At 36.9% G+C, this 16,560-nt stretch overlaps 1 protein-coding gene across 4 annotated transcripts in view; it reads left to right on the forward strand.

Annotated features, from left to right (window-relative positions):
- The window catches only part of Naa25 (N-alpha-acetyltransferase 25, NatB auxiliary subunit), a 75,896-nt gene that overhangs the window by 2,616 nt on the left and 56,720 nt on the right, over window positions 1-16,560 (forward strand). For all 4 annotated transcript variants that reach the window (XM_013360461.4, XM_021729327.3, XM_013360462.4 and 1 more), the window contains exons 2-4: window positions 8,668-8,753; window positions 9,930-10,068; window positions 14,009-14,127. In XM_013360461.4, the coding sequence (XP_013215915.1) occupies window positions 8,668-8,753; window positions 9,930-10,068; window positions 14,009-14,127 (344 nt within the window). The remainder of the gene's footprint in view (window positions 1-8,667; window positions 8,754-9,929; window positions 10,069-14,008; window positions 14,128-16,560) is intronic.

Consider the following 16,560-nt stretch of genomic DNA (forward strand, 5'->3'; position numbering starts at 1 on the left):
GAATTCCAGACTTTTGATTAAATACATTAATACTCCTAAACAACTGTTAATCCTTGAATTCACACATTGTAGAGGCTAGCCTTGAACTCATATCCTTCTTCAGTCTCTGGAGTTGCTGGAATTGCAGGTGTGCCCCATCACATCAGGCAGGACATGTTTTTTTGTTTTTTGTAATTTATAAAATTCATTGAAAAGTTTCTAAAAAAAAATAAAAGTATCTTACTAGCTGGTAGCCATTATCAGTCATTTTCAGTCATGGCTCTTTGAATTCCTTTTGTGGTTATTTTGTATCTTTGTTGCTGTCCCCTCAATACAGGATCAAACTCGGGGTCTCCAAAGCATGTGTTCTACCATTGTCAATTCTTATCTTATAAATGTATGCATTTCTCATTATCCTGATAGATTACCCAGTAGGTTTTTTTTTTTTTAAAGAAAGAGAGAGATTTAATTTTTTTTTTAAAGTTTTCGGTGGACACAACATCTTTTTTTAAAAAATATTTATTTATTTTAAGTTTTCGGCGGACACAATATCTTTGTTTGTATGTGGTGCTGAGGATTGAACCTGGGTCGCACGCATGCCTGGCCAGCACGCTACCGCTTGAGCCACATCCCCAGCCCCCTGGACACAAAATCTTTATTTTATTTTTATGAGGTGCTGAGGATCGAACCCAGGGCTCCGCGCATGCCAGGCGAGCGCGCTACCACTTGAGCTATATCCCCAGCCCAGGTTTTTTCTTTTTAGTAGTCTTGTTCATTTTTATATTTCTTCCTTTCTTCATTCACCATATTTACCAGGGACCTGGTATATGTTAGGCACAAGATGTGTAGGGAATGAATACCAATTAGTACAGAAATGGTTTTTGCTTTTAAGGATAGTCTCAACAAAATTTTTTAAATGACAGTATACAAAACCACTGCATTTGTGCTAAAGGCTTTGACATTTGTGCTGTCATAGCATACACCATGGGCTTCTGGGCTGTTGGGGGTAGGTCAAGGAAAAGTTCCTGTGGGGCTAGGGATATGGCTCAGTTGTTAGAGTGCTTGCCTCGAATGTACAAGGTCCTGGATTCAATCCCCAACACCACCAAAAAAAAAAAAAGAAGAAGAAGAAGAAGATGTCCCTGTGGAAGTCTTGTTTTACTTTGGATCTGAAAAAAGATCAAGGATTAGAAGAAATGGATGGGGCGGCCATGATGAAGACCCTGAGAAAGGGAATTTGATCCACTTGAGGACCAAAACAGAGGCTTATACAATTGGAATGTAGAGATGTATAAGAGGAAGTGACTTAGAGCAGCAAAGGTAGGCAGGAACTCAGCTTTGTAAGCCGATTTAAGTATGTTGAAATGTGTCAATTTGTGTTTGTGGTAAAAACAAAGCTCCTATTCTCCAACATTTAGGATTATTTGTTTTCGTGATGCTGAGGATTGAACCCAGGACCTCATGCATGCCAGGCAAGCACTCTACCAGTTCACATCCCAGCCCAACATTTAGGATTTTTAAGTAAAAGATGTTGTAATTTAAAGATGGAGCTATCTTGTGTTTATGTTTTGCTAAGTTGATGCATTTGCCTTAGTAGTCTCTGTAGCTTTTGTAGGATGCCAGAATAATGTAGATTATTTCAGGTGCTATGGTTCATGGCAGCCACCTGAACATACAATTTAAAACCTTTCCAGCTGTGCATAGTGGTGCATGGCTATAATCCTGGAGATTATAGCCATGGCTACTCTGGAGACTGAGGCAGGAGGATTCCAAAGTTTGAGACCAACCTGGGCAATCTATCAAGACTGCCAAATTAATAGGACTGAAGATGTAGCTCAGTTCTGGCATGGGGTTGGGACTTTCCTTTTTAATTTGCAAGACAATTAATACCTTTCCTATTCTCAATATCTGTAAGTGTTTAGAGAAATAAACCCAGGGCTTCTCCTGTAGGGCAAGTAGGCCTGCATGCTTCAGAGGAGCTTCTGTTAGGAAATGTTACCCCCATGAGTGCAGATTGTACAATCATTCAGCAAACTCTGATAATCTGTTGCCAATGATTTAATTTGAAGTTTCCCAAATTTCTATGATTCCTTTACCTCAATATGAAGATTTAAAAAAATTTTTTTTCTTAGTTGTCAATGGACCTTTATTGTATTTATATGTGGTGCTAAGAATTGAATCCAGTACCTCACAGATGCTAGGCAAGCATTCTACCATTGTGCTATAACCCAGCCCTCATTATGAAGATTTTTAGCTATATTATAGTAAAAATTTTTAAAATTTTTTTTCTAGTTGTAAATGGACACAATATTTTATTTATTATTTTTTTAATGTACTGAGGTTCGAACCCAGTGCTTTACACATGCTAGGCAAGTGTTCTACCATTGAGCCACAATCCCAGTCCCTTATATATTATTATTTTTTAAATGTTGTTTTAGTTGTAGGTGGACACAATTCACAATACCTTTATTTATTTATTTATTTTTTAATATGGTGCTGAGGATCAAACCCAGTCCCTCCCATATGCTAGGCAAGTGTTCTACCACTGAGCCACAACCCCAGCCCCTATAGTATTTATTTGTGCTGTAATTAATATTTTTCTCCTAGTTGACTTTTAAACTTAAGTTTGGTTTATAATAATATATATCATTGAGGCTGGGGTTGTGGCTCAGTGGCAAAGCACTGTACCAAAAAAAAAAAAATGTGTTAAAGTCTTACCTATATTCTGACAGTGATCAACTTTCTCGCTATGAGTGAGAAAGGACCACCTAAAAATGTTTCATTTGGAGTAATACTTACCCATGCTTTGCAAAACATCCCTTTAACCAATGCCTTTTAATGTTTTTTCTGCCTGATTTGTAGATGGCTAATTTTGGCTGGCTCTTTGTATTAAGGGAACAAACAGCAACCTCATAGCCCCAACCATAATTTTCTTGATCAGATTTTTTAAAGATTTACTAAAAAGACAACTTAGGATGTCATTTTATTAATTAATTGATTAATTAATTATTTTTTGCGGGGGGCACTAGACACTGAATTCAGGGGCACTTGACCACTGAGCTACATCCCCAGCCCTATTTTGTATTTATTTAGAGACAGGATCTCACTGAGTTTCTTAGCATCTCGCTTTTGCAGAAGCTGACTTTGAACTCATAATTCTCCTGTCTCAGCCTCCCAGGCGTGTGCCAACATGCCCAGCTACTTAGGATGTCATTTTTATTGGCTTATTTTCTCCAATGGCTGTATAATTTTTTCTTTCTTTTTACTGAATTAATATTTATTTTTAAGTTGCTTTGGTTTTTAAAGAAAAACTGAAGGAAAAGCTCAAAATTTTATTTACTATAAGGAAATTTTAAACAGGCATATTGGTATTTTTATTTTTTAACTACAAAACATGTTATCTTCATCTCTACCTAAAATTCTGGGTACTATGAAAAAAATGGTTCTCAGGTGCTCTTAAAACAAACAAACAAAAAACTTTGAACACTTAATATGTAATCATCTACTTGACTCAATGTAACAAAAGGACATATTAACAAGATTTTTAGCATCTAGAGTTAAAGGAATAGACCTTATATTTAATACATGATTCCTTGTAACTTGATATTTCCTGGATCTAAAAATAATTAATATTTATCCCACCATTTGAATGCCTTTGTTGACCTCTAAAGAGGTCAACTTCTTTCTTTTTTAAATTCAACTCTTTCTTTTTGGCATTTATTTATTCATTCATTCTAATCAGTTATACAGGACAGCAGAAAGCTCTTTGATTCATCGTACACAAATGGAGCGGAATTTTTCACTTCTTTGGTTGTACTCAACATACATGTACCTAGGGTCATGATCACCATCCCATTCCACCATCTTTCCTATCCTTATACTCCTTGCTCCCCCACTTTGCCCAATCCAAAGTTCCTCACTAAGGGCTATGTAATTTGTGTTAGAGAGTCAGTAATGTAAATTGAAAATAAACTTTCCACAATAAAGTTAGCAACCAATTAGGGCTGGGTTGTAGCTCAGTGATGAGAGAGCTTGCCTCACATGTGAGGCACTGGGTTCGATTCTCAGCACCCCATATAAATAAATGAATAAAATAAAGGTCCATTAACAACTAAAACATAATTTTTTTCTTTTCTTCTCCTAAAAAAAGAAATTTGGGGCTGGGGTTGTAGCTCAGCGGTAGAGTGCTCGCATAGCACATGCTAGGCCCTGGGTTCGGTCCTCAGCACCATATAACAATAAATAAAAGGATTGTGTCCAACTACAACTAAAAAATAAAAAATTTTAAAAAAATAAAAAGAGGGTTAGCAACCATTAATAATCAGTCACTTAGCCATTGAGGAAAGGAGAGTTTGACATCAGTGAAGTTGAATGCAGTGAAGTTTCTTAGTTAAAATTCTTTTGGGTGCAAGGAACAAAACTGACTGATAACCAGCTCAAGTTAGGGTAGTTCCTAAAAACTTGAGGGAATCAAGAGCAGGGAGGAAGTGTGCCCTTTGTCTTTCTTGATGGAAACTAGAAAGCTGCCATGATCTAAAGCTTATTTCTCAGTTGCTCATCTCTATTTTTCTAGGCCTTGTTCTTCAGACTTATTTTACTGCTCACTTGGGACATTACTCTGTTGGCTTTGTGGCCATACCAAGCTTTGGCCAGAGGAGGAACTGTTCATTCATTATCATCCCCCAACAAGCTTCTTCAGGACTGCCCTTCCCTCCAGAGTTTTTTATTTGTTAGAGACAGGGTCTCACTGAGTGGGCTAGCACCTAGCTCTTGCTGATCCTGGCTTTGAATTCTAGTTCCTCCTGCCTTGGCCTCCTGAGCCACTGGGATTACAGGCATTGCCTGGTCTCTCAGAGTTTTGATAAAGATAATTGATGTTTTTTATTCCTGTATAAAGGCTCTGTGAACAAAAAGTCAAGAGGAAGTCAAGAGGTAGTACTTGCGTTTGTTCCCCATAAACTAATTTGTGTCCTCTAAAGCTTCTTCAAAACAGAAATTCTGGAGCTGCCACTAGTATTCTTAGACTAAGTTTTCCTCGTTATAGTTAAAAATTATAAGGAAGAAATCTGACCTAGCCTGGGCCAAAAGTTCATCCAGTTACATGGTCTAAACATGGTCATCTAGTTGTACCCTATTAACAAGGACAATGGAAACCACTCTCAGAAAATAGGGCTAGGCACATTGGTACTGTATGTCAGAACCTTGTCAACTACAGAGGGAATAGGAAAATGTCCTTAAAGTCCTGACTTCTGGACTGATTCATTTATGGGTAAGCTCTCAGAGTTGGGTCTTATCAAATATGTCTACACTTTGAGATGTCTAGTTAGTTTTTTTGGGGGGGGTTGTTTTGTACTGGAATTTAACTCAGGGGTGCTTTACTGCTGAACTACACCCCTAACCCTTTTCAAAGTTTTTATTTTGAGACACGGTCTCACTACATTGCTTAGGGTCTCACTAAGTTGTTGAGGCTAGCCTTTTTTTTTTTAATATTTATTTTTCAGTTTTTGTTGGGCACAGTATCTTTATTTTATTTTTATGTGGTGCTGAGGATCGAACCCAGTGCCCCGCGTATGCCAGGCGAGCGGGATACCGCTTGAGCCACATCCCCAGCCCAAGGCTAGCCTTGAATTTGTGATCCTCTTGCCTCAGCCTCCTGAATTGCTCAGATTACAGGCATGCACCACTGTGCCTGTTTAAGATGTCTATCTTTTTTTTCTTTTTTGGTACCAAGGATTAAACTCGGGGGCTCTGATCACTGAGCCACATCCCCAGGTTTATTTTGTATTTTATATAGAGACAGGGTCTCACTGAGTTTTTTAGTGTCTGGCTTTTGCTGAGACTGGCTTTGAACTCTCAATCCTTTTGCCTCAGCCTCCTGAGCCAATGGGATTACAGGCATGCACCACCAGGCCTGGTTTAAGATGTCTACTCAAGATATATTCTGTGAACCTGAATTTTGCAGGACTGAGTCAGAAGTAACTTAGAACTTACTCAGAATAAATCAGCATCAATTGACTAGGAAGAGAAGTTTTCATTTATTGGGTTGGTTTATCTGTCCTCTATTCTATAAGGATAAATAAAGGCCTGTCAGCTGAGCTAAGGATTTAAGAAAATTGGCTTTAGTTATTTCAGTATTCAGGTCAAAATTGTATGCTCTTCAATCAATTCCTATAATTCTTTAATCCCTCTATCTAAATGTTAGATCTTTTTATTTATTTATTTATTTTTGGTACTGGGTATTGAACTCAGGTGTACTCGACCACTGAGCCATATCCCCAGCCCTATTTTGTATTTTTAAAAAATATTTTTATTAGTTGTTGATGAAATTTTTTATTTTATTCTTTATTTGTATGTGGTGCTAAGAATCGAACCCAGTGCCTTACATATGCTAGGCAAGCGCTCTACCACTGAGCCACAATCTCAGCCCTGTTTTATATTTTATTTAGAGACAGGGTCTCACTCAGTTGCTTAGTGCCTCGCAGTTGCTGAGGCTGGCTTTGAACTCTTGAGTCTCCTGTCTCAGCCTCCCAAACCATTGGGATTACAGGTTTGTGCCACTGCACCCCGGCCAAATGTTCTTTGATCTTCCTCTCTAGATTGAATTCCCTACAGAATAAGGTTTCTCATCTTTTTACCTTGCTTTATTGGTGCTTATCAACATTAACTTCACTCAAGAAAGATTAGAGATGAATTTCATGTATTCAGTTGGAGTCTGTTGAAAGATTTACTGAGAGTTTATTGGAGGAAAATCTAAACCATATAATAAAATGAGGGGCTGGGTTGTGGCTCAGTGGTAGAGCACTTGCCTAGCATGCGTGAGGCACTGGGTTCCATCCCCAGCACCATATTAAAAAAAAAAAAAAACTAAAGTAAACTAAATAAACAAAATGATAGTCTGTTTCTGTTATTTGAAACTTTGTGCTACCAGGACCATATATTTTGAGTGGTCCAGGCCTGTGCTAACCTGGAACCTGTTAATGAGCAGAGAGGAACCTGAATTGGACTGACTGTTGTTGCACTGCTTCCCATTTACCACACTTCTCATTTTTCTTCTCCATAAATGAATCTGAGCTTAGACTTTCTTTTTTAATTAATAGACTTTATTTTTAGAGCAGTTTTAGGTTATAGAAAATGAGCAGAAAGTGGAGTTTAACAGTTATATGTAGAAGTGTGTGTATATATATATATATATATATATATACACACACACACACACACACACACACACACATATAGAGAGAGAGAGAGAGATAGAGCGCTTGCGCGCCTGCATCCAGTAGTAAAGAGGTACCAAAGTCTGGCTAGGCACAAAATCACGAGCCACTCAAGCAGGAACAAACTTTATTTTTTGAAACTGCTGCCAATGCCCCGTACGCCCCCAGAAAGAATCCCGATCTACGGGGGTTCTTCCAGATCCTAAGAGGAAGTTCCTCCTCTGGAAATCCCTCCTACCGCACTTCCCCAACCAATGGGAACTCTCCAGGAGTCCCTTAGCAGGCCAAGGTGGACAGCAGGAGTCCAATATCCATATGAATGTAAATCTTAACATAATCATATGATCTCAATGGCTAGCTGGGGTCACTTTTCAACCAAAAATGCCACGCATCATATTACTTGGTTGTGGCTCTTAGCAAAGAGGGGGAGGAACAGGGGAGATGTAGGTCAAAGGGGACAAACTTGTAATTACTATTATGAATCCCTGGAGCTCTAACAAACAGCATGAGGATTGTAGTTAATAATATTGTACTATACAATGAAAGTTAGCTGAGCAAATGTTAGGTTGCTCTAACCACCCACAAAAATAGTAACAATATGAGGTGACGGTTATATTAATTTGCTTAATTATAGTAAGCATTTTACTATGTACTGTCCATATTTGTATGTCATGTATGTGTATATCATGTATACCTCAAATACATTCAATAAAAAATTGTTTTTGAATAGGTATAGGTACATATGTAGCTTTGGGAAACTAGAAGTAAATTGTTCTTCAAAGAAAGTGCTAGCTTCTGTTTTAATCAGTTTTAAAAGTGTCATTTTTCTCTACATCTTGTCCTGCTTTGTTCCCTATATTCTAGGCTTATGGAGAAAACCTTTAATTTTCTTCTTCACTGAGTAATTAGCTATGTAACAAAGTAAATACTTAATAAATATACATATTTAATTTTGTTTTAGTTGTAGTTAGACACAATACCTTTATTTTATCTACTTTTATATGGTGTTAAGGATCGAACCCAGTGCCTCACATGTGAGAGGGAAGATTACATCCCATCCATGTAGTCTTGAATCTTCACTAAGGATTAATATAGCCTGATTATATTGCTTTTGGAATATAGAGTTGTATATAGAAATGTAAAGTCATTTTCTGGGCCATCCTAGCCATTTAGAATTAAAATCATCTTGTTTTTCTTTTGTTTTTGGTGCAGGGCCTTATACATATTAAATAGACTTTACTATGATGGAATGACACCCTTGGTCCCTCCATGAATCTTTTTAAATTTTCTTTTAGGTTTGTGCATGCTAGACAAATGCGTGCTCCATCCCTACTGAGCTGTATCCCAATACCCACCATGATGGTTTTAATGGCAAATTAAGATACTTTCTGAAACAAATGAAAGCAGCCTGTGCATTTTCATATTTGTTGTTGAAGAAATATAACAATATATAATTTCTTTTTTTTTTTCACAGATTATCTTGATAATGGTAATAACAAAATGGCAATTCAGCAAGCAGATAAACTGTTGAAGAAGCATAAAGATCTTCATTGCGCTAAGGTAAGTCCCTTTGCCCTTAAGTTACTTAATTTGTGGATTAGGGTTGTAATTCTTTAAATGGAAAGGACATTTCATCTTTTTTGTTTTTGTTTTTGTGGTACCAGGGATTGAACCAGGGCCTTGTTCATACTAGTCAGGTACTCTACCATTGAGCTAAGTTCCTAGCGCAAAGACATTTGATTTTTTTAGTGACTGTTTGGATTTTTTCAGAGTATTTAATAGTACTTTTCTGATCACTTCACATGCCATTAATAGTACTTAATTGAAAATTAGTTTATATTTGTTGATATTACTTATCTAATTCAAATACTTTCTTTTTCATTGAGTTCTTCTAAACAATATCATTTATTCTTAGTATGACTGAAATAGGAAGGAATCTAGATTTGCTTATACTTTTAGTAAAGACAAGTTTAATTGAGCAGCATCCAAGGGATACCTTACAATTTCTGCTTTCAAATTTGCCTTCTTTGGTATTTCTGTGTGTGTGTGTGTGTGTGTGTGTGTGTGTGTGTTTCTGGGGATTGAACTCGGGGCCTTGTGTATTCAAGGTAAGCACTCTACCATATATATATGTTGTAGTTGGGTACAATACCTTTATTTTTATGTGGCACTGAGGCTCAAACCAGGGACTCGCATGTGCTAGGCAAGCGCTGTACCTCTAAGCCACAACCCCAGTCCCCTCTTTGGTTCTTTATACATTTCCTTTTCTGGTTTTTTTTTTTTTTTTCTTTGGGGGTACCAGGGATTGAATTCAGGGACCACATCCCCAGTCTCTTTTTTAAATTTGAGACAGGGTCTCGCTAAATGGCTTCGGTCTTGGTAAGTTATTGAGGTTGGCCTTGAACCTGCAATCCTCCTACCTCAGCCTACTGTGTCACTAGGATCACAGGCGTGTGCCACCATGCCCAGCTCCTTTTCTGTACTTTTATTTATTTATTTTTGGGTATGAGGAATTGAACTCAAGGTCACTCAACCACTGAGCCCTATTTTTGTGTGTGTGTGTGTGTATTTAGAGACAGGGTCTCACTGAGTTATTTAGTGCCTCGCTGTTGCTGAGGCTGGCTTTGAACTCATGATCCTCCTGTCTCAGCTTCCTGAGCTACTGGGATTATAGGTGTGTGCCACAGTGCCCAGCTCTGTACTTTTAAAAACTGATTTTTTTCTCCTTCCTGACAGGTTTTAAAAGCAATTGGTTTACAGAGAACTGGGAAGCAAGAGGAAGCCTTCACCTTGGCACAGGAGGTGGCAGCCCTTGAACCCACAGATGACAACTCACTACAGGCACTGACTATTCTTTACCGAGAGATGCATCGACGTGAGTTTCTTTTCATTGCTTTTTAAACCTGAATTTACAGGGTTTTTTTTGTTTAATTATTTATTTGGTTTTTTTACTTATACATGGTAGAAAATATTTTGACATACATACATGGAGCATAACTTCCTATTTTTGTGGTTGTACATGTTGTGGAGTTACTTTGGTCATGTATTCATATAAGAACATAGGAAAGGGTCTGGGGTTGTGGCTCAGTGGTAGAGTGCTTGCCTAGCACATGTGAGGCTTTGATTGTCAGCCCCACAATAAAAAAAGGGCTGTGGATGTAGTTCAGAGGCACAGAGGTAGAATGCTCCTGAGTTCAATTCCCAGTGTACCAAAAGGAGAATAAATGAATGAATGAATAAAATAAAGGTATAGTATTCATCTGCAGCTAAAATAAACATTTTTAAAAAAGAACATAGGAAAGTTATGTCCAATTCATTCTACTGTATTTCTTGTTTCCATCCTTCCTCCTATTCCCTCATTGTCCTTTGTCTAATCTGATGAAGTTTTATTTCTCTCCCACCCCTGTCCCCGCTTCTTGTGAGTTAACATTCACATATCAGAACATTCAGCCTCTGGGTTTTTGAGATTGGCTTATTTCACTTAGCATGTTCCATCCATTTATTGGTAAATGCTATAATTTCATTCTTTATGGCTGAGTAATATTCATTGTGTGTATACATACCATGAGTTCCTGGTTTTGGATAGTTCTTTTTTTTTTTTTTCTCTCTCCTTTGTTATACTGGGAATCAGGAGGATTCTACCTCTGTGCCTCTGAACTACATCCACAGCCCTTTTTTATTTTGAGACTAGATCTCTCAAAATTGCCCAGACTGGCCTTGAATTTGTGACTCTCAGCCTTCTGAATAGCTGGGATTAGAGGGCTGCCACCACCATACCTAGCAGTTTTCACGTGCTTCTGATCTAATTCTGTTCTGTTTTGTTTTGTTTGTCACTCATGATTTGCATGGTTAATAGTAAGGAGATTAATATGTTAACCATGATTTGTGAAGACTTTTATTTTGGGGGGTACTAGGGATTGAACTCAACATCCACAACCATATTTTATATTTCTATTTGGAGACAGGGTCTCACTGAGTTGCTTAGAAACTCACTGTTGGCTGAGACTGGTTTCAAACTCACCATCCTCTTGCCTCACGAGCCTCTGGGGTTATAGTTGTGTGCCACTGTACCCAGCGATTTGTAAAGACTTCACAGACAGGATAGTTTACTTTGTATTAAGTTCCTTGAATTGAAATGATTTAAATGAATTTGTTTGTAACCTTATGGTGTGCTTAAAGAAGTCCTTGTCCTTATTTTAACTTCAGTTTTTTTAAGTTTTTTTTTTTTTTGGAGATCTTGCTGGGTGTTTTAACTTTTTAATATGGAAAATTTCAAATAAACGAAAGTAGAATAGCATAATAATCCCATTGTAACCATTATTGACCTTTAGCGATTATTAATATATGGTTAATTTTATTTTGTCCATACCTTACCCCACATTATTTCAGAGCATATCTTTCATTTCATTGGTAAAGAAGTTGCATTAAATAAAGTGTTGTTGTTGGTTTTTTTTTTTTTTTTTCCGCTATTTGTTTGTTTTTTGGGTACTGGAGATGAGCTCAGAGGCATTTGACCACTGAGCCACATCCCCAGCCCTATTTTGTATTTTATTTAGACATGGTCTTACTAAGTTGCTTAGCACATCGCTTTCTACTGAGACTGGTTTTGAACTCATAATCCTACTGCTTCAGCCTCCTGAGCCACTGGGATTATAGGCATGTGCCACCACACCTGGCGTTAAATAAAGTTTTTATTGTTGATTTTTTAAATAATTTTCTATGAAATCATACATTTTTTTTCATAACATACTATGAAAGAATATATTGCATGTAAAATACTAGTAAATTTGATACATAATGAATACTCATGAACTTACTCCTCAATTTAAGAAATAAAGAACTATTGATATTAGATAGGCTTTCTGTGATGTTACTCATTAATCTCAGTTCCCCCATGAGGTACTTGATACCTTGAACCGTTTTTATTCATTTCCCACCTTGCTCTCTCCCTCTCATTTCTTCCTCCCTTCTTTTCTTTATACAAAGCAAGTGCTCTACCACTGAGCTACATCCCTAGCCCTCTTACTTTTCTTTAAATAATCACCACATTTCTTTTCCTAACTAATAATATATTATTACTTGATTTTGAACTTTATGTAAATTGTTTATACAGTATACTCTATTTGCATTTTTCCTCTAATATCCAAGTGGTTGTGCTCAATTCATTTTCATTGCCAGACAATATTTCACTGGGGGACTCTGGGCATGTAATTGTTATGCCGTATGACGAATGTCATCATTTTCTAACGATACTGGCAGTTTGTGATTCTTTCACAACCTTTTCAACACTTGGTTTATTTTGTTTTCTTTCTTTGTTTCTTCTAGGGATTGAACCTAGGGCCTTATGCATGCATACTACCCAAGCTAATATTTGGTATTCCTTTTTTTAGGTGGTACTGGAAATTGAACCCAGGGGTACTACTCTGTGGTGGAGTTACATCCCCAGCACTACCCCATCCCACCCCCCAATTTTAAAAATTGTTTTTAAGTTGTAGATGGAGATAATACTTTATTTTATGTGGTGCCGAGACTTGAACTCAGTGCCTTGCACATGCTAGGCTAGCACTCTGCCACTCTACTACAGCCTCAGCCCAGCCCTTTTTATTTTTTATTTTGAGATAGAATCTTGCTAAGTTGCAAAGCTTGGCCTTGAATTTGGTGATCTTCCTGTCTCAGCCTCCTGAGCTGACAGGAATATAGGTGTGTACTACTATGCTTGGTGGAATGCTTAGAGTTCTTAACTTTTAAACCTACTGTGCATAAAATGTTATTTTATGGTTTAATTTTGTTTTTAGTTCTTACAAAAGATAAAACTTGATATAAAAGGTAAAATAAAACATTTTTATAAAAGGTAAAAGTTGAAGTATTATATCTGATTATTTAGATATTATATTGATTCTCCTCTAGTGTTTTTTAAAAATAATTTATTATAGGCACATTGGCACATAGTAATCCCAGTAACTTCCAAGTCTGAGGCAGGAGAATTGCAAATTTGAGGCCAACTCAGGAACTTAGCAAGACTCTCTGCAACTTAGTTAGACTCTGTCTCAAAATATAAAATAAAAGGACTGGGAATGTAGCTCAGTGACAGAGCACCCCCAGCTCAATCCTCAGTACCTAAACAAAAAACAAAAAAAAAAAATCCATTTCACAAATGTTGGTGGTGGTTTCTCTGTGCCAGGTATTGTGTCAGTATGAGTCAAAAATGAAGAAAACTCTTTTCTGCCTGGATATTCCTCAAAATTCATAATGGGAAATGGATCATTAGGATGTATACCGCATTGTGTATTAATAAATGCTGTAATAGAATTATTTATAAGATTCTAAGATGGCAGAGAGATACACTGATGCAGTTGGACTGGAGAAGCAGAGACGGTGTTCAGGGAAGGTCTTGCAGAGAAGATTACATCTGAATTGGGTGTTGGATCATGCTCACTAAGTATAAAAGAAGAAAGGAGAATCTATGTGGAGGCAAGAATATGAAGGCATGGAGTTATGATACATCACAGGGAGTCTAGTGGAATTATAGTTTGATGTATCTAGATGATAAACTCCTGGGAGAAAGGGAGGAGAGAGAGAGGCCAGGTCCTGGAGGGTCTGTAAATACTGTAAATGTGATGAGGCTTGATCTAATCCATGTTTCATCCTAACAACATGTAGCAAGGGAATAGTAATGACCAGGTAAGGCAAAGCAGATATCTCTTTCTTTAATGATAAGCTATATCTCTTTTCACCAAATAAGAGACAAATTAAAATGCTTTTAGGGTTTAATTTATTGGAGTATGACTAAATCTCTCTTTTTTTTTTAATCTTAGCGGAGTTGGTTACAAAACTTTATGAGGCAGCTGTGAAGAAAGTCCCCAACAGTGAGGAGTATCACTCTCATCTCTTCATGGCTTATGCCAGAGTGGGTGAATACAAGAAAATGCAACAGGTAACTTATTTCCCAAACCTACTGGGCTAAGGGATTTACTATAAAAGGTAAAAGTCTCTTTAATATGATTTAACTGCTATGAGTGAGAGTGTATGTGTGTAATTGAATTCATATATTTGTGTGTGGAGATCAACGGTTATTATTACAAGTTCTTTAATTGTTTTATTTGGGAAAGAATTGATTTTTCTTTTGTGGCTTGATGGTATGTTTTGTTTGGACAGAATGACTTTATTTTGTTTGTTTGTTTGTTTTTTTTTTTCTTCATTTCATACATTTGTTACCTTAATTAGACTTTCCTTTTCCTGAAAATGATATTCCTGTTCTGAGTCACCAACTTAGAGCCATGTTTTAAAAACTTGTCTATCATCAAAATTTTCTGTATCAGCAGATCTTCTGCAAGTCTGCAAGATGACAGGATATGGACCTTAAAGTTTTGTTTTATTTTATATTAAATTTTTATATTAATTTTTGATATTCTGCAGTCTTTTTTCTTTAGGAGTGTCATCATAAAAATGTTTCCTTTTCCCAGATAAGTAAAATGGACTTTCTAACACTTTCCATTTTTTACCTTCAGAGTATGTGTACCCTATTTAGCACCTCAAATCATCCCAGGTGCTTTATCTTATCCTGTATATTCATTCTGTCTGCACATCATCTTGATTCTGCCTCTACAGTGCTTTTAGTTTTTTTTATTTGATCTACTTTATCCTGGTTTAGCGCCTCATCCGCTCTTCTTTCCTTTCTTCCTATTTTGTCTCTTTACTGTACTGCTGACTCTTCCTTGAGGAATATAGTTTTGTATTTATCATTTCCCTATTCCATGGAGGCTCCTTTTTGAAATCTTTACAACAAAGGTAACTCTACCTCTCAACCCTTTCCCCTTACTCTCAGATGTCCTTTGATTTTCTTCCTATTTTCCTTCTTTCTTTCCATTCATTTTGGGGCTCTAACCCAGGGCCTCCTGCACGCTAAGCAAGTAAGCATCTTGACTTACTTTCTATAGTGTTTTGGGGTTTTTTTTTTCAGACTAATGTCTTCCCTACTCATATTTGACATACTCACCCATTTAACTATTCAAATATACTTGAATATTTATCCTTACCCCCAATCTAGGAAAGACATTCTGTTTGACTTTCATGGTCCATATGGAGAAGTGCTACTTGAGAGAGGCTTTTTTTTTTTTTTTAAACAGGTTTTAAAAATAGCTTCTTTTATTTTTTTTTAAATTAATATGTGCATTAAAGGAAAAATAGAAACACAAGCAAAGAATGATGTTATCCACTCATAAGCAGCTTAGTTGGTTGCATCCCCACAGGTTATATGTATACATACACAACATTCCATTTTGTGTGAATGAGATGGTAGTGTGTATCATGCTTTCCCACACATCATATTTACCAATTGAAATCCCAAAGCTACATGAGTATTTTTGATAAAGAAGAATACACCACACCAGCTGGGCCCTATAGTTCACTACTGTAATCCCAGCAGCTGGGGAGGCTGAGGCAGGAGGATTAGGGGGGTTCAAAGCCAGCCTCAGCAACAGCAAGGCACTAAGCAACTCATTGAGATCCTGTCGATAAATAAAATACAAAATAGGGCTGGGCATGTGATTCATTCTTCAGTTTCTCCTGAGTTCAATTTCCTGTACTCCCTGAAAAAGAATACGCTACACCAACTCAATCTGTTAAAAAAAGTTGTATTCCTTTCTTGGGGACAACACATTTTCCCTTAAAGAAGAGGAAAGGAAATAAACCTTACATTTTCCGGAAACACCTAACATGATGTTTTTGTTTTTTTGTTTATTTTTTTTTGTAGTGGAGATTGAACCCAGGGGCTTTACCACTAATATACATTCTAAGTCTTTTTGTTGAAATTTTTATTTTGGGTCAGGATCTTGCTAAATTGCTCAGCCTGGCTTTGAACTTGTAATTCACCTGCCTCAGCCTTCCAAGTTGCTGGAATTACAAGCAAGTACCACCTTGCCCCGCTCCTAGCATAGCGTTTAGTATATGACAATTTTATAAATTTTATTTATTTTTGGGCACTGGGGATTGAACCCAGGGTGTATTGTATGCCAACAAGCACTCTACTACTGATTTATATCTCTAGCCCTGTTTATTTTATTTTGAGACACTAAGTTGCCTAAGGCTATCTTTCAACTATCAATCTTCCTGCTTCAGCTTCCCAAGTAGCTGGGATTATAGGCGTGTGACATTTATCTATCTACCTACTTATTATCTTTATCTTATTTATTTATTTTTATGTGGTGCTAAGGATTGAACCCAGGGCCTTCCATGTGCTAGGTGAGCACTCTATTGCTGAGCCACAATCCCAGCCCCATGACATTTATTTTTGTCACTAACTAAATTTTAGTTATTTGTATACTTTCTTCTTTTCCTAGGTGTTTTTTTTTTTTGTTTTTTTTTTTTA

This window comes from Ictidomys tridecemlineatus, chromosome 2, assembly GCF_052094955.1.
Source record: "Ictidomys tridecemlineatus isolate mIctTri1 chromosome 2, mIctTri1.hap1, whole genome shotgun sequence".
Lineage (NCBI taxonomy): Eukaryota > Metazoa > Chordata > Mammalia > Rodentia > Sciuridae > Ictidomys > Ictidomys tridecemlineatus.